Below are 18,648 nucleotides of genomic sequence, written 5' to 3' on the forward strand. Positions count from 1 at the left end.
GAAAAATTGGCCTTTCATAATATAAAGTATTGTCAGCGTATACTGTCCTTATTGCCATTTTTCACAGTCCCAATGGCCTTATTGCAGAGGTTCAACTGTTCTCAAAAAAGACTGAATTAACATTATTAACATTTATGCTGCACAAGCCATCATATATTTGACTAGAGAACTGGCCATTCACAATAGTGCGTCAGCAACAGAAATTAAGATCAACGAACGTTGCTACAGATGCAACTTATGAAGGTGTGGCAACACACATTATTCCTTTAACTACTTATATACCGTAAGAAATACAGCACTATGTAGTCTGCTTTCGGCTGTCAACCATATGTTGGAAGATACAGCCTCTCGACTGAATTAGTCGTGATTATGGTAGAATCACTTCGCTGTTGTGGTAAAAATCTGCAATCATACTTCGCAATAAAGCACTGATGTGTCTGCAGTGCAAACACAACATTATTTGTTTTGAAGTCACTCACCTCAGCCCAAAAACATACAATAAGGGATGAGCCAGTGAGTAGTAGAGGGTAGTAAGCACTCATCAGACTAGAGGCCCATTCCAAGGATGCATTTTCCTGAAAAAAATGATGCAACACAAGTTGTTAATGAATAAAATTGATGAACCAAGTATGAGCAAAACAAAACCATCACTTGCATATGCAACACATTGAAATCTACAAAGGTAGAATTAAGAGAGTCACCAAACGGGCAGAAGGAGGCCATGCTACAATTCCCAGTTATGATACATCAATTTCAAAACAATATATATATTATGTACATTCAAGTGGCCAAATACAGTTAAATCTCGTTACAAGAGACACTCGGTTATAAGAGACATTTGAAAATGGTTTGGTTGGTTTTCCTATGTCTGCCATGTTAACAACATTGCATACAAGAGACATGGTTACAAGAGACACTCGGTTACTAAGGACAACTTTTTCAGGTCCCTGGAGTAAATTCTTCACTATTTAGAAGAAACACAACCCAGGTGTGCTCATGCAGTGCAGCTGAAGCATACAAACTCGTACATGATGCACTTCAGATTCCCTTAGCTAAATTCTGTTCCATATCAGTGTCCTCTTTGTTGTGTATGTCAGGAACTGAGGAGTGCTTCCCCATGATTGGAAAGTCAAAACGGCATGGCATTACTGTTACCTACGAAGCAAATCAAAATGCATGAATGACATCCAGACTTTTTTTAACTCCTCACTGTTAAAATTTGATCACAAGATGAATGCTTAGAATCCTGATGCCTTTCTCTTCGTGAATCATCTGAGGGTGACGAGCATTTTAGAGTGCCTCAACGGTATTACAGCAGCAGGAAGGCTTGCAAAGTGAAGTGCTTTACCTCCAGAATTTGGGAAGGAATACACTTTGCACTCACAAAAATACATACTAGTAAGAATAACTTCTTTAAGCTTTCCTGAACAATTTACTGTTAATGCGTGTGAATGCATTTATATGCTAATGTGCAGTAAACTGATCAACACAGTGATTTTAGAATTTTTGGTTACAAGAGACCTTGCTTACATGAGACATGTTTTTCGGGACTCTTTCATAAAAAGCTTTCATAAAAAGCAGACGTGTCTACAACTACTAGTTTGACCCACACCCCGACGTTTGCTTGATAATATGCACTGTGGTACCTTCTGCAACAGAGCATTTGATGGTGTCAACACATTTGCTGCAGCACAATTGAAAGCACAGAGCTCTTGGTTGCAACAACGATGCTGCAGGAATCCTCCCTCAAGCGTGTAAGTGGACAAGAAAAATAGTTGTGCGCTAAAGCTTTCTTTTTTTTTCTATAGGCGACCGCCATCTGTGAAGTACAAAACATACTGGATACGCAACAGTATTGCAAAAATTTTCCCATCATTTCGTACCAGTACAGTACACTTCACAGGCCTCCCATCTCTAAGAGAAAACATCCAGGAGGCATAAGCTGCAACCCTCTGTTGGCATGGGCAATACTGACCCATGGACAGTATTGCCCATGCCTACAGCGCATGGGCAATACTGTCTTCTTCTATTACATTACATAATCAAATGAACACTGAAATACATTTTTCTCCACCCACTAAAAAGCATGCAGCAGTGTAGTAGCTGGAGCTAGGATCATATGCCCAGTGGTCGAATTGACATTCTCAACGAACAATTACAACCCATCCTCATATAACAATCATTTGTAATAAACCTTTGCCAGCCTGTGCATTGACTGACATTGTAGACAGGGCAGCTGCTGACAACATGGTGAGACAAAGGAAGGTGTATACGAGATGGGAAGACACAATTTTGAAAAGCTAAAACCAGGGGAGTGATAATATTCAAAAATTTCAAATATCTTTTGAATAGCATTTGCCATTTGATTCAATTCACCCTGCTCCTAGACCTTCAGAAATAACAAATTTCAAGTTCATATAAGCTGGCAGTGAAGCATCGCAACACTTCCAAATAGCCGTGCCTTGCACTCATCACGTGGCAAAAGCCCACACACGATAAGGTGCAGACAGCCACAAACAGCCACCGTGGTGTGGCTGGCATGCGTTTATAGGTCAGGAAATGAAGTGCAGTACCATGTGGCTAGTCACTACGTCACACCATGATGTAGTCGACAGCTAGCTATGAACCAAGTGGCAGCGACCCTCCAATTTTACATCATGAAAATAGGAGACAAGGTGCACATGGAACCGGTCTGGTTTAACAGGAAGAACCAAGAATATGGCAGGCATGCGCTGTTACAGTTGGCTTGCGGCAATCCCTTTCAATTCATGCCAGTTAGAATTTATAAACTGCATATCTTGGGCCTGAATGAGGAAAGCGAAAGTGTGCAACAGAAACATGGGCTTGAACCATGCCTGCACAATCGCAACGTGTTCAGCACATTGTCTACACTGGGGTGTATAACAACATGGTTTTATTCTTGTGCCTTCAGTTCGTGACCGCGTTTGGTGCATCATGCAGTTTGGTGAAACCAACACCCAAGAGCTACGTGCTGTCATGAACCACGGATATGCTTGCAGCATCTCGTGAACACTGAGTCTGTGGCAATATTCCACAACCGGAGCTTTGTCTTCAGGAATTGCAAGGAGTGTAAAAGAGACAGTCCTGCTCAAGTTGCAGCTCAGGCTGCTACCCTTGCATCTATTTTGCGAGCCGCCTTGTTGCATTGTGCCAGCAATGTCTTGCATTTTGGCCTCTTAAATAATTGATCACTGCTGCACTCCTCCAGGGAGGAGGTATCTGCATGAGCGTGTTAGTGATGCAGGAGGGCATTTAGAAAGCTCCTTCGTCATGTCATCATTAGACCAAACTTCTTTTCCTGAATGCCAATATTAGGAATTGTAGAGAAGGTATAATTCTACAAAATAAGCTGACTGCTATTATATTACAAGATTCCTCTTCCCTCACTTAATCCTAGCCAACCTTGCATGTATATTAAATTATGCTGATGGGTGAAAACAAAAATTGTTTGCAACACTTATTTTTCATTGCTGCACTTTGAGAAAGTGTCTTTCCTTAGTTTTAGCTACCTGTACTGAAAATCATTTGAAAATATATTGGAAACATTTCATTTGATCCACAAACAATTATTATTCTCAGTTCCTTCACACCAGGTAATTTCATATTACACGCCCCAAACGAAAACTGGTGCTTTCACTTAGCAAGGCACACCCGAATACTAACGAACAGAGAGAGGTCTACTAATTTGTCACCTAGAAAGGCAGACCAGGGAACAAATGTTGCAAAGTCAATAATCAACCTAACACGGCACAAAATTTTCCAGTTTGGCACTTGATTAGCCTGTAACAGATCCAACTTCAACATCATATGTATTTAGCGAGTACATAAGTGGCTCAACTTTCTGCTTGTTGCATGGTTTTTGCCGTCTTTGCCACTCCATGTCATGCGACTAGCGACCTAGTACCAACAGCTTGTAATTAAAAGAAGCTACCAACAACCATTTTCATCTGCTGTACACCGAAATGTCACCCGAATGTTGGGGCAGACTTCTGAAGAGTAACAGGAAAGGACAAGCCACTATTTAAGCAACCACTAGAGATCTTGCGAAAGACTGCCCACTTTCCAACTTCACAGAGGTGTAACATTTGCTCACACGTTCACAACTGAATGAATGCTTCATTTTAACACAACCAACATGGAAGCTATTTGTAGCAAGTAGGAAGCTGGCCATTTATGCGCTACCTTCGTAAAGTCTGTTCCCCCCTTCAATCATTGTAAAATGTACCCAATAGTAAAGCAAAGTTTTACTGATGTTAATTAAAAGCATGCAAGCCTAAAATTTTTTATGCCAATTTCAGCTAATGGCAAATCACATGCACTAAAAAAATTACCGTTCAATGGTACCAGTTCAACTACTTCTGAAGCCTTTGATGACTGAACTCAAACAGGTATGCCAAGGTAAGTACAAAATCTGTGCTTTTACCATTAAAATCTTGTTTGAGAGTAAGAATATGCCCCCATCAACCACATGAGCCAACATGAGTGGCACTCCTAACAAAATTAGAAGCATGAAGCACACAGACTCAGTAAAGGTACATTCAAATAACTAAACAAACTCACCGGAGATGAAAAGTAGAATCCTCTAGCAAAGGTGGCAATGCAGATAAGTGCATACAAAGCCTTCTGTGTAGTCACTTTGAAAGCTTTCAGAAGCGAAGGTGGCTTGATCCGACTGAATTCAGATCGTATGCAAACAAGCTAGAGAAAAGTTCACAAATATGGGGAAAAGAAGGAAAAAAATAAGTATTCAAACATCAAAATATCCCCACACACAATGTTTTCTAAAAAAACGTAGCTTACTACAATATTCAGCAATTATCTAGCATCTGTCAAGACTTATGTGGATGGCTATAGCGTGTCCTAAGATACTCTAAACAGACAATATACATGCAGCAACCCCATTGGCAAAGTAAAAAAAAATAAAATGTTAATGATGAAATGTTCCTTAAATTTGATGTTTCAGTTTTAAATAACGGCTCATGGGGAACAAGCTTAAAACTAGATACAAACGTCGAGAAGACACGGTCCTCACGACATTGCAACAACTAAGACATGTGACATAGACGTGCCTAAAGTGCTGCCATCAGAAAATCATGTCGTCAAGCCCATATTCAGTGATGATGCCTCTGATAAGCAATCTTGCATTTGCCACTCAGTTTGATAATTGTTGTGATAAATCATGCTTATTAACTATTGACACAGCAAAACGTTGCAGGTAAAACAATGGCAATTCTTCTCGTGCAATCCACTCAATTAAAAGTCGCGATAACAGGAAACAGGCTCAAGTATACAACAAAGACTTTGCTGTAATTTAAATCGTCTATCTAAGGCTTTCTTACTGACAAAAAAAAAAAAAGACACATAAACTGCCTATTGGAATGAAGCTGTGGTGGCCTCCACTTGAAGACGCATTGATAAGTCTATATATAAATTTTTAATGAACTTCAGAAAACCGAATTATAACCAGTAGACCACATTTACTGCACCTCGTACGGAGGTAGACATTCTCCCCAATAATAATAATACACCCCATTGCAGTAAACCAGCTGACAATAAAGTTTGGCTAATTTGAACACTTACAACAACATGCCTTCTTATTTATTGCTATAAGGTTCCTTCATCTACAATAAAACCGTCTACAGTCATAGTTTTCCTAGTCATTAAGAAGCATTGCAAGAAACCTCCTATAGCAAGATACCAAGCTACATCATCAGCACTTTTCTTTCTACTTTTGTACTGTTATGCATTTTGCATTCAGACTCTTACTACAAAGTTCTGGATAACAACAGGTAGCTGCAAATGTGACTCACCAGCTGCACAAAGGAGACAGCACAGATTAAATAAAAGATGGTTGAGAAAGCCACAAAGTAACTGAGGTTGGGATCGGTACAGGTTCCTCCACTGTACTGCACCTGTGGGAACGAGCGGAAGACATGCTCAATAAAGAATTTTAAGGATGTTTTCACAGAATATATTCTGAAACAAAACAGAACAGTTAGGAAGGTGTATGCCCTAGAAGACAGTTTCCTTGTCAATATAAACTGGTTTCATCAAGCACCAAAACAAAAGTAGCCAGAATGCTATTTTTACAACAATACATTTAGCTTGGCTAAATGGTTAGTGCTAGCAGTACTCCTGATCAAAAAAGAACTTTGTTGATGAAGCTTTGCGCCCAAATGCTATTCATTAAGTCAAGAAAGGCATAGTCACTCTAGGTCCTCAATAATGACTGCAACACAGCATTTTTACAGCATTTATATCCCTGCCACACAACCATTTGAACTTCTTTTAACATAAAAGACATAAAGAGAGTTACATCAAACAAATTAAAAGGGAAGACTGCATTCATATGATCAGTTATAATATTTCCAAATGTGGTGATTATTTGGAAAATCTACTCACAAAAATATGCTCAGTAATACTAAAATATCACTGCACACCATTATCTCTTACCTCTGCAAAACAACAAAAAATTAAGCACTATTGAAACCCTGCTTCCAACACAAAGCAATGTTGACTGTACCATATATTAGGCCACTATGACCAATGCCGATCAAATACTACAGCTTCCTAACTGCATACTTTCGAGCATGTGTAAAACTAGGCAAAAGGTCTGACAAAGTAAGAATGTGCAAGATAAAACTGCAAATGGCAGCCATATTATAAGATTTTAAGCTCTGCAGTGATGCTTTTGCAGAGTATTTCATTACAACAAACCCTTCCCCAATTAATAATATTGTAACAAGGCACTAGTGTACAGGAAGGAAGTGAAATGACTTCTTTGCATTCTGTGATGGAGACAGCACAGCTGCACGAGTATTCACTGCAGATATGGCACACAAAATGAGCAATAAAGCAAAACGGAAGGTAGCTGAATTAGGAAAATCAATAAATAAGTGCGTGCCACATTGACAACCATCATGCACAGTCGTGAGTAAAAGCGGAGAGAACAGAGCTCAGGCTGCAGGAGCCGCTACACTGCAACACCACGGTGCTGCTATATAATGTCATACGCTGCCTGAGGGTGATCTGCAAGTGACTCAAGGCTTCACCCTCACACCCGCATGGGACCCATCAAGCTTGACAAATTTCTAGTGTGGCATTCGGCTACTCTGCGGTTGAGAGTCCCAACGAAGGGCATCACGAAGGGTCCAGGAATGGCGCTGTAGACATTAAGCATCATGTCAGGTGGCCAGTGAGCTGCAAATATCTAGGATGCAATCAGCAAAGACATATCACGTCCGCTAACCGTGCTATTCTTCAGGAAGAGCTGGTCCTCTACATGCTTGGTGGCCCCTTTAGTGATGGTTGCCTCATTTTCTGATATGACTGGGTCCCTGTTCATACAGCCTTGCATCGTTAGTGCTAAAACAACCGAGAATCTGCGTACCAGAATGGCCACCAATAACTGCCGGCCCAAACCATACTGAAAATATGTGCAGGCTTTTGATACCAAGATGCAATTGGCAGCCCAGGATCTCCATACGGCTACATCCGATGAACTGCCAACAGCCACAGAAGAATGAGAGACGCCTCGTACTCGCCACGATGTCATAACATCCGTTGTATGAATTCGTGCCACGCCAAACAGTTCGTGTATTTGCCATCAATGACAGTTTCACCAAGATCACTTATTTTCCAAAGCAATAAAAAGCCAGTCAGAGCCCAACCTTTGTCACAGTACTCAGCACTTCCCAACTGGATTGATTCCTTACTACTAAGGGATTCAGGAGTTGAGTGGAAGCAGTGAGTTGCTTCCAATAGAATCTGAAGCCTATTGTAAAAACATGCACTCAATAACAAGGGAAGAAATCTGCTCTCTTACTGCTGACATCTAAACAGTAGCTCATCACAATACTGCAATAGTAGCTCATCACAGAGGTCGAGTGACAAAAATGGGTTGCACACGCTATCTCGTTCGCCCAGCCAGCCTGTTATCATGAAATGCAGGCATGCGCGCCATCATATGGTGCTGACAAGCAGTTCTGTCATAGTTTCTACGGTTTACCCACTATTGCTTACCTGCGACCTGGCGCAACTTGGAGAGCAGAAAAAGGAGCATGGAATATAGTGTGGCACCCCGGTAGCCATTTCGAACTCAAGACCTGAACCTAAACTACACTTTGAAATGCACTGTCCAGTTCATGGATTAAGAAGGCTTGTTGCGAATTAGCAACTGGAATAAGCTATTAGATGCATTAGACGGTGAAAATATTGTGAAGATGAATTCACATCTCAAGCTGAAAACAAAATACTTCTTCAGTGTAGAGAAAATACCAAACATTGATGGAACTACAACCAAAGTGGCCATTACGACTCAAAAGTGCAGTGACTTGTAACCACAGTACCATCAGCTTGCTCTCCTAATGTGCAATAATGCCATGTCCTGGACAATTCAAGATGTGCACTTCTCTTTAACACGATTGTCAGCAGCAGGATAGCCGGAGAACTCGCTAGAAATATGTCAACCATCTAGGTGCCAGCGTGAGAGCAAGGGCAAAGTTCTACATCACTCAGGGCACTCTTGCAAAGAGTGCGTGACAGCAGCACCGCAAAACAGACCTGCAGCCACTCTTCCTGCCGAAGCCCCAGTCTCTCCACCTTCACTCATGACTGTACAAGGAGAAACAAGCTGTTTAGTACACAGAGGCTGAGCCACAAAAAAGTAACACAACAAAAGCAGAGTCACTGAATGCAGTCATGCACATGACCTTGATAGTGGGTACAGGATAGTTATACACAGAACATATGCAAAGGCACATATCCAAAGGCTAGGTTTTCCCTTCATGGCCAATTTGTTACAAATGCATGCTCACTATGACAATGAGATGCTGTTAATCTCTCTTAATACACCCTAACCCCTTTAACCTTCATAACACTTTTTGTTCAAACGTTGCTATGCGACGCAACATGCACCACCTTCAAGACCATTTTGAGAAGAAGAAAATTCAGGAATATTCTGATAGCATAAAAGCTTGAGAAAGGAGCCAGCAACTTAATACAAATCTTTCACACCAAAACTGCAAGTAGCAAGGCAGACGCATTGTGGCTATGAGCACTCAGTACCACAAAACAAGATGAATTTCCATTCAAGAAGCTGCTGTGAAGCATGCAGAACATGATGTGGGGCATGTGATGTCTACCTTACAGCAGCATGCTAAACACCAGTTTCGAAAACCAAATAAATGAGCAGTGAAAAATAAAGCAAACACAGCATAATCCACACAGCCTCTATGCTGTCTACCACACAAAAAGAGAGGAATAGAAGATGCAGGACCCTTGCAAGAGATAGATAGATAGATGCATTTATTGAAAGGAAAGGCAGAGAGGCATTTGGGAGAAGGCATATGAAAATATATACAAGCACGGCAGCTTGCTTTACAAGCGAGGCCAGTGCACAAGCACTACTCAACTTTCCACGCTCAACTTTCTCAAGCATAGAGGTCTTCACTCCAAGAAAGATTGCACAGCGCCACACACAGCAGCCGTAAAAGAAAGGGAGGTTAAAGTAGTTTGTAGCAAATAAAACCTGCCGACCTACCTTGAAGGTCAACCAAGGTATTCTTTAAAGATAATCCTGCAATGCTTGTGAATAGCTCACTACAACAATCCTGAAACTTGACTATATGCAACTTTGTAGGCCATAATTATAGCTATAGACATACTGTGAGCATGCTTTCAAAATATTTGTGCAGATGCCTGCTACATGCTCCACAGAACCACATTAAAACTATATTCTGCTGCCATCTTCCATATATCGATACTATGCACATATATTAACAGCTTTCTAGCAGATATTTACTATGCCATGAAGTGCAAGCTCTTTTATTAACAGAAATAGACTTCCCCTTTTTTTTTTGGGGGGGGGGGGGGGGGGAGGAATTCCTGTTTCGAGCATAAATGTAACATGTGCCACATGCACTATGAAAACTCCCGAAGCTGTGCCTCTTCATAGTAATTTGTTTCAGTCACATTATGACACATTATGAAATGCATTTCATTGGTGCCCTTTTTGATATCGCAGCCAGCATACATACTGTTGACGTCAACTGTTCACTGAGCGACAGTAAATTTCTCTGCTGTGTAACAAAACTGCATGAAGTGTGACACCGACGTGAATGCATACGTCAGTCGGCCTTGCACACTGCCTCCGTTCCATGGGGCTCACTACTTCCGTGCAGAGCATAAGCAGCTTTAAGCCATCACACACAGATTGGAAACAGTATACCAGACTTGCCTCACAGAAGCAGATGCCCTGGTGGCATTCACCATGGCCTGAGCAATTGTCCGTGCAGCTGGCATTCGGGTGCACAGTCATGAAGTTCTTGAGTAGTGGGTACAGCTTACTGGGGAGATGGGTCACACTTGTAGTTGGAGGAGATTCACGACAGTCCACCATACTGACAAAGCACAACCAGGCTACACCAGTGACGTGCTGCGGAGCCACTACACGGGTCCCGGCTGCCTGCAGGCAAAGAATAAAGCTTCAGCCACATTTGTTTCCACCCACTTTTCCTAAAAAAAAAAAAAAATAAAGTGCAGTTCTGTGCTTGCACACATCCTGTATCATGAGGGTGGAAGAGAGATTTCCTGCAAACTTATATTCTTGTCACATACACACCCTAAGCATCTCTAACATTAAACAACCACATGCATGGTGGACTGACACATGGCACAAATGAAAAGCCTTTTCATCCAAAGGCCGCGGTGGAGAGAGGGTGGCCATCCAAAACCTTCGATTATCAAAGGAGATGACTTTAAGAGGTTGCAGCTACAGTTCCAGAGAATGTAAAAATAAAAAAATGCAACAACTGATACCGAAATGCATCTCATACCACCCTACAAGCTTGTCTAGTGTTAATTTTTGCATGTTAAATTTCTCATAAAGTGCAAAATATTAACATTAACCTCCTACTACACTCATACGTAAAAAAAAAAAAAAAAAAAAAAAAAAAAAAAGATATACATTGAGGGAATGTGCACCTCACACAGTTTCTGTTTACATGCCAGCAGCAGGAAGCAAACATAGCAGATAATGTGAGCGCGCAAAAGTGGCATGTTTGAGCGTGATAAAGTATTCTCACTCCTTGCACTATGTACATGCACTTTAGCAGTGTGCCCAGCTGGCAGTACTCACCAACAATGCACAATGGCATGACCTCCCATGTTAGTGCTAACTCAAGAATAACATGTAACCTATTATGCTTAAACTATGATAAAATGGGTTTGACTATAACAATCACACAATTGTTAGAGTTTGGTACATGTTAGTAATATGTGGCTGAAACTATTCAGTGCCCTCATTTTTGACATTTCAACGTGTTACAAGTTAACTGGAGTCTCAAAACCACTGTCACTGTAGCAATACATAACCTAGTGGTTTATTAACCCAAGATCCCATGGTACAGACCACTGAATAGCTATTGTTGCACTTCCCTACTTGCATAATCATTGATAGCTACCAAAATAAATTCAATAAATACAGCACAGCCATGTCACTTATACTGGTCTATGGGCATTTTGTTCAACATACCAGGCATTAGTGTTTTTTAGCCAGTACCTTTAAGCTAGAGTGCTATGCTATACCTACGCCAAGGCATTCATCCTCCTGAAACCCGGCTGATCAATATGCTGAACATCTCTTGGCGCCATCTAAGCAGCATTAATGAAATTACACTGTTCGAATTCCCACAAAAATTTCCAGAAAAATGAGTTGCAGAAGGGCAACATTCAGCATCGAGACGTTGATGCACACACACGTTTTAACATTTTTTTCAGTTGTAGTAATTATTTCAGCTTAGTGTGAGGTGCAATATATTGGATGAAAAATTTATATATAATAGTCACTAACTACTGAGAAAATATTTAAAACTTTTCTCCTATGTAATCCTACTGACTCAATCTAAAAGCCTGAGGAAAAACTGACTCCAAATGCATAAGAGGTCTCAAAAGGATATAAGCTGGTTAATAAAAACTAAAGCAGTGTGACTATTAACCCTGTTGCAGCAGTACAATGTCACTGCTCCAAAAAAAATGCTAGAAAAATGGCGAGGTGCCGCAAGCACAATAAAGTGAATGTTCCATATCAACGTAGCTGACCCCGAGCAAAAGCATCGAGCAAAAGCATCGGAGAATTTGGTTGTAGCACGCCACAATTTTATTATTCCCATTAACTTCTTGGATATGTTCCAAGTTCCTATATAAGATGCTACAGGTGTCGATCAATGTATTGATAAATATATCAGACAGCCTTCTGCCACACTCATTTATGACCAATTAAGTGGTGACGGCTCCGAAAACAATAACCGCAGCCAGTAGGTTACTCTTGCAGTAGATAATGTACAGGCGGTAGCAAGTATTAGATGCATGACAGGGAGCTGCTATTATCATGCATTTGATTATTGATAAAAACTTTGCATTTAAAAAAAGGGAGCACAGGACAGTTAATGTGCCAAATTACCCCCAAAAAGCTGTTGTTTCAATTACTCCCTTAATTATACGATTAAAATTTGCTCAACGCCTATTTGCCCCCCCATGGTGGAGCCGTGGTTAAAGTGTCCAGCTACTGCACCGGAGTACCCAGGCTTGAACCCGACTGCAAGCGGCATAGTTTCGATGGAGCCGAAACAGAGAGGCATCCGTGTGCTGTGTGATGTCAATGCAAGTTAAAAATCCCCAGGTGGTCAAAATTACTCGGGAGCCCTGCAGTACAGCGCCTCTTTCTCTTTCCACTTTCACTTCTACCTTCCCTTACAGCACCCCCCCCCCCCCCCCCCTGTATCAGGTGCCTACAAAAAACATTGACAGATAGTGCACTTTTCCTTTCCTATAAACCAATTTACATTACATTTAGATATTTTACTGAACATCTTATTTGTATAACAACATGCTACACACTATAGACTGGCTGACAGTGTGTACTTGTGCTCCAAGTATTTTCACTGCTAAGATACATTAGTAATCAAACAACAAGCTGGGTAGGGTGAAATAAGAAAACCCACACAAAATTAATACATATTTTTATAAATTTTAAACTGTGGGATTTAACAGCAGCGGTGTGTACCGAATAATTTCAACCCCCTAGGGTCCTTCCGTACGTGCTGACAATGAACAGAACACAAGTTTCACTTTCATTGGAACATGGCTGCTGTAGCCAGGAAAGAACCCAGCTACCAAACTTTTTACAGCACAAACAAAGCAGTTGTAAAGCTTTAGCAGGACAAGAGCCAAATGGGCAGTTATCATTAGTGAACAAGTATAGACATTTGCAATGAGGGCCCTCTGGGCGTCTCCATAATGCTCGCTGGGCTGTTGTGTGCCCCTGATGTCAGTACGGTGGAGGCGGCAGCGGAACCGGTTTCCAACAACCCAGAGAGGAAGAGAGGAGGTGTTTTGACCTCCTCCTCGCCCATTGCAAAGGTCTATAGATGTTGACTTAAATGAGACTTTAGTTTCATGCTCATAAATTCAATAACTCAAAGAGTAAAAGCCTACCAAATGTCTGTTAAAAAAAATTAGCTGGGGTTTAGCTTTAGTTAAACCCGGTAGGTTGCGTAAGCAAAGTCGACGTAGCTTCTCTTTCTGTTCTGTCTTCTTCTTCTGCGGCACAGCGTGGCTACCGACCGGGTTTACCCGACGGCTTGAAAAGGGGCCCCATCAGCGGTCACTCTAACGGTCGAACGTGGCTACCAGCCGGGCTTACGCGATGGGCTGAAACCTGGTGTAGTATTGCTTACGCAATAAAAGAAAACCACAGGGTGATTTACATGAATGTTTAGGGCATCTAAGAGTTTAAAGAGGTAGAGACATCAAATTTTTCATATTGTACCTCTGCGTTGGAATTATGCATAAAACATTAGTATGCAAATCAAAGGTGAAATTTGGAAATGCTCAGTAAATAACTAATTTTTTCTGCCACGCAGTTGTTTCGGTTTTAGCTTGTGAAACTATAGTAGCAATGTCTCTAGTATAAGATCATGAGAAGTCCACAAAAACTGCATTATAATAACACAACCGTTTTAAGAAGGCATCCTTGCAGCACACTCTCAGTATAACTGAACCTGCTGAACATTTTGTCTTCACAATGATGAATTAACTCTGAGAAAGATGACAAAGCTCTAAAATTTTTCACGTTATAAACACATAAGCAGATAGGAGAAGAGTTTTAGACTGAGGTAACTTCTAACAAAACGCCAACAAAGCAACCATACAGACAGCTTGCTTAGATATAACTGTGCCTATGGCTCGTACTGCAGCTTCACATAAGCAATCTTAAAATGAAGGTAAGACATAAGACAGATAGAATGAGATGAGACTGAGTCACTGGAACAAATCATCTCGAACAACAACCATCTCACTAATATGTGGCATTCGCAGTTGCATTACAATGGGCTTTTCCCTACTGGGGCTCTCCTCTAGGCTTTGAGGCATGCCGCAGTGGAGGGCTCAAGATTAGTTCTGGCGACCCTGCGGACTATGCACAGTAGGTATTTTAGCATATCATTTTCACCAAGATGTGGATTCAATCTCGCAGTCTTGTGCTCAGCATTATTAATGCAGTACAAATGAGTTTGCAAGACCAGCAAAAAAAAAAAAAAAAAATAATAAATCCTTTCTTTAGGTTTCATTCTTTGCAAGTAGCAAATCCTTTCATTCTGAAGAAGCTGCCAGAGATAACATCTTAGCATCTGAAGGACATTTTAGCTGACTTTTGCTTACAGCCATTTAAGTGTCATGGGAATTGAACAGCACTTCACTCAACTACAGCAACGAGAAATTTATGACTGAAGCAGTGCTCAAAAAAAAAAAAATAATAATAATGGTGCCGCAAGACATGACTTTTTAGAGTTCCCTCTTGTAAACTGTATGAAGAACTATTGTTTTAATTGAGCTGGCTAAGGGAAATGAACAAGAAAAATCAATTGCAAAATGCAGCACGTAGTGATCACACGAAAAGGGCAGACAAGAATGGAATCTAGAGCCCAATGAAAACAAAACTGTCTTGCAGGGCTGCAAAACTAAATTAATATTTAACCAGCATTGATACTAGCTATGAAAATTCTAAGATATAATATTTGTACCCAAAGATACAGCTTTATCCAGAAAGCATGGAGTGTAGTTTAACAATGTAGGATGTCAAAATGCCAGGCCACAAAGCCAAGCAATAAAGCAGAACATGCAGTAAAAATGTGGTCGGTATCTCGAACCGCCATTCCCAGTGCGCGGCATACGAACAGTCAACCTGGTCAACAAGTGTCCGACACTACTGTGCATTAAGTTCGTTCAACGTGCAGATCGATGTGACAGCACCGACCCGCAAAACTAGGCCACGGTGGCAACTACACTTATCTCGCTGCTTTCACTAGGCAAACGAATTGAGCGCCTTCCGGGGCAAAATAATAAATGGTATGTCGCCCACCTGCTTCGGTCGAATATGTGAAGAAAGCATCAGCCAACGCAACGTAAACAAATCTACCAAAAGGTGCAACAGCCCGAGTGCGCTGCGCTCGGCCTCTTGCGCCACGGCGCACGACGCAAAACGTCATACAAGACCAACGAAAGCCGTACACAATGCGCATGCAACTCACAGCCAGAGATGGCCGAAAGCCACAACACTTCAGATGCAAGTGGCCACATGATGAATCACACCCAGGAGTCAATGAAGAAAATACTCTAGCACGAGCACATTTCGAACGGTCACCGCCTTTGGAGCGAACCAAGGCCGAGGCGCGGCAGCCTTATCTCTCCGAACCGAAAGCAGACAAAAACTTGCACGCAGCTATCGGGAGGCCCACTGATAACAGGTAGCATTGTCTAGTCAGAGAATGCTGTGCTGTGCGTTAGTCCTCATCTCGACAAACTGGCCAGACGGTTGCGTCAGTGAGGAAGCACAACTAGAAATTGTGCGTTCTCACTAAATGACAAACTAAAATCACAGCAGTACAAAATTTTATATAAGCTAGCCTAAGGCAACAGCCATTCTGCGATCCGCGGGTAATCCTCCCAGATCGTGTTTACGGCAAGCTTATGCCGCAGGCAGTGAGTCATATGCTGTGTCAAGTTAACTAAACTAAATTTTGCGATTTCCTAGCGTTGTTAGGTTTCCCATCGTAGCCTAGTGCCTGACAGATGTAACTAAAATATGCTATTCTGATCATATACATTCTCACAATAATTCGTGCCTCTGATGTAAAGTTAACTTGATCGATTTAACCGCCCGGGAAAGGTTAGCCCTCAACTTCCGCACGCGCAGCAGTGATGGCCGCGTTCGTCGCAAGTGCGGAGATCTCGACGCGCAATCGAATGCCACTGCTAGCATGAAGTGCGTGAAGTCTAAGCAATATAGCGAATTCCTTTTGATCGTGGTAATCTCTCCAGTGCAGACTGGGGTTTCTTGTCGGCAGTGTAGACACAGCAGTAACGTAATCGGAGCGCGGCGACCCGCCACAGATAAACACAGACAAGGCTTATTGACCGAACACTTCAGTGCGGTCTCCCTATGATACCTTGACAAAAGCTGTCACATAGTTTCGGGGACGCTATCTTGAAGGCAGGGGTTGGTCTATTCGGCGTGAATAGCGATATGGTGACAGCAGACGTGCAAGGAATAAAAGAAAACGGGTGCGTAAAACAAGCAACGAAGTAACCCGCTCGCTCCATGGACTTACTATGTCATTATGGAATGCAATCCTCCGACGATCCGAGGGTAGCTCCGCTAAAGGCGTCAGTAGCTTGCAGTAATCCAGTCAATAGCATAAGGTGGGATAAATAATTCGCCAATAAATAGCACTTTCGTTCCAGAATACCACAGAGCAGCGAAAGCAGTTGCTAAGCCGTGTCAGCGCCGCTGAGGGATGCTGGGAAGGATTGCACCCAGCGGTTCAGAACGCTTCCGTGCACTGCACCGCAATGCCCTTCCCTCGTATCCCACTATCTGCGCAGCGCTACGCAGTACGGTCCGCGCACGGCTGGGAAAGCCAGTCAGAGCGGTTCATTCGGACTGCTTTCCTCTTTATTTTTGTGCTGTATGAAACGCTTTCATTCTTAAAGCGCGTTTACATTGACCGTATTTTCTTTTTTCTTTTTTTTCCCCCCTTCAAACTACGAATCAACGACATATGTAATTGTGCTATTAAACAAGAAGTGGAACCATTTTAAGGGCGCAGCTCATATTTTATTTCTCCCTGACGAAGCTCTCCGTTCGTTTTAACATTTTTACGGCTGAATATTAGCAGGGATGTCGCAGTATGCATGAGTCTGCCCTTGCTGCAGCCGCTTCGCTCGCTGTGAGACAATCACGCGCATATATTGCGCTGCAGTATTTCTTTTTTTTTTTTTTTTTTTCAGAACGTTTCAGAATAGTTGGTTTACAGGAAAGGAAGGACGCAGTATCAGCCACACTTTTTCCGTGGACACCTGATACGCACCGTAAAGGAAGGGAGGAAGGTTGGCAGTGGAATAAGAGAAAGATGCCGACTGAAGGGCTATACAGTAATTTCGACCACTTTTTGGACTTGGGGATCGTTAACGTGCACTGACATCGCACAGCACACGAACACCTCTCCGTTTCGACTTCATCGAAGCGCAGTCAAAACGGAGATTTCGAACCATCGGACTATATCACGTACACATATGCAGTGCGTTATTCATTCCAGCAAAATAGTGTTTCACATACTAAAAACAGGTGAATTAAGTAGTTCAAAAGTTAGCTAATTAATAAGATCAGTTAAAATCCACAGTCACTTTTGTACAGATATCTTTTCGGACAGATATGCATCCTCAAAAACGTTACTATATATGAACCCCATATGGCAGTAGATAAACGTTATAAAAATTAACATTTATTTGTTATGAATATTAATTATTGATTAAGTCATAGTGTTAACGTCAAAAGTGAACATAAAGCATTACTAAAACTAATATACTGCGTTAACGATAACACGTATCGTAACTTAATTGGGCAATAAATATTTTTACGTTAGCATTATTTTTATGCAATGTAGAACTGGAAATCAACATATTAGAAGCAAGCACAGGTGTACAATATGCATGACATGTATATATGAAGCTCACTGTACCATTAGCATGTTATGCTCGATATCAGCTAGACCATCTCTGAACGGAAGTCAAGAAAAACTCATTAACATATATTGCAAGTACAGTTTCGAATATTGACGCATGCCATTCATAGACGACGATGGAAAATTGAACGGGCGATTGGGAAAAGACGACGAGCTGAAACTGTGCTCCGTTTCGTGCTGAGACTGCTAAATATTTAAACATCACTTGTTCTACAATTGTAGTGTCAATCTCCCGTGAGTGTTAGCACTCATTTTATATTTCACTTATTTCCCGTTTTGTTTCCTTTCCTCTACCCCTCAAATCATTTTTTTTTTATGCAAGTATACTAAAAAAAAAAGAAAAAATTCTGTGCTACCCAATTCTTGGCCGATCCCCCTCTTGGGTATGCGCCATGTTATTTGGACAACAACAACAACGACTGAGGCGATCCTGTCCTTTTTCTTCTGGACATTGTGCCAAGACAAGCGCTCTCTGTATTTTTCCGCAGGATGGTCACATTTAGAGAACCTCTCAAATGCTCTGCTTCGAAAATTTCTCTTTCCGTGT

The 18,648-nt window shown here is 41.6% G+C and overlaps 1 protein-coding gene across 3 annotated transcripts in view; it reads right to left on the reverse strand.

The window, feature by feature from the left end:
• Nucleotides 1-16,930, reverse strand: part of LOC146202405 (uncharacterized) — a 60,403-nt gene extending 43,473 nt beyond the window's left edge. The window contains exons 1-5 of one of the 3 annotated variants that reach the window (XM_084588155.1): nucleotides 16,689-16,930; nucleotides 10,259-10,486; nucleotides 5,832-5,933; nucleotides 4,582-4,719; nucleotides 480-575 (exon numbers count right to left, since the gene is read on the reverse strand). In XM_084588155.1, coding sequence (XP_084444281.1) covers nucleotides 480-575; nucleotides 4,582-4,719; nucleotides 5,832-5,933; nucleotides 10,259-10,420 — 498 coding nt within the window. In that variant the 5' untranslated portion in view covers nucleotides 10,421-10,486; nucleotides 16,689-16,930. Of the gene's footprint in view, nucleotides 1-479; nucleotides 576-4,581; nucleotides 4,720-5,831; nucleotides 5,934-10,258; nucleotides 10,487-15,439; nucleotides 15,580-15,608; nucleotides 15,758-16,688 lie in introns of those variants that run through there. The other 2 variants (XM_084588156.1, XM_084588154.1) reach the window with 2 other exon arrangements.
• Nucleotides 16,931-18,648: the final 1,718 nt, after the last annotated feature.

The sequence above is a fragment of the Amblyomma maculatum genome, chromosome 1, assembly GCF_055883805.1.
Source record: "Amblyomma maculatum isolate TAMU_Amacu chromosome 1, ASM5588380v1, whole genome shotgun sequence".
Classification (NCBI taxonomy): Eukaryota; Metazoa; Arthropoda; class Arachnida; order Ixodida; family Ixodidae; genus Amblyomma; species Amblyomma maculatum.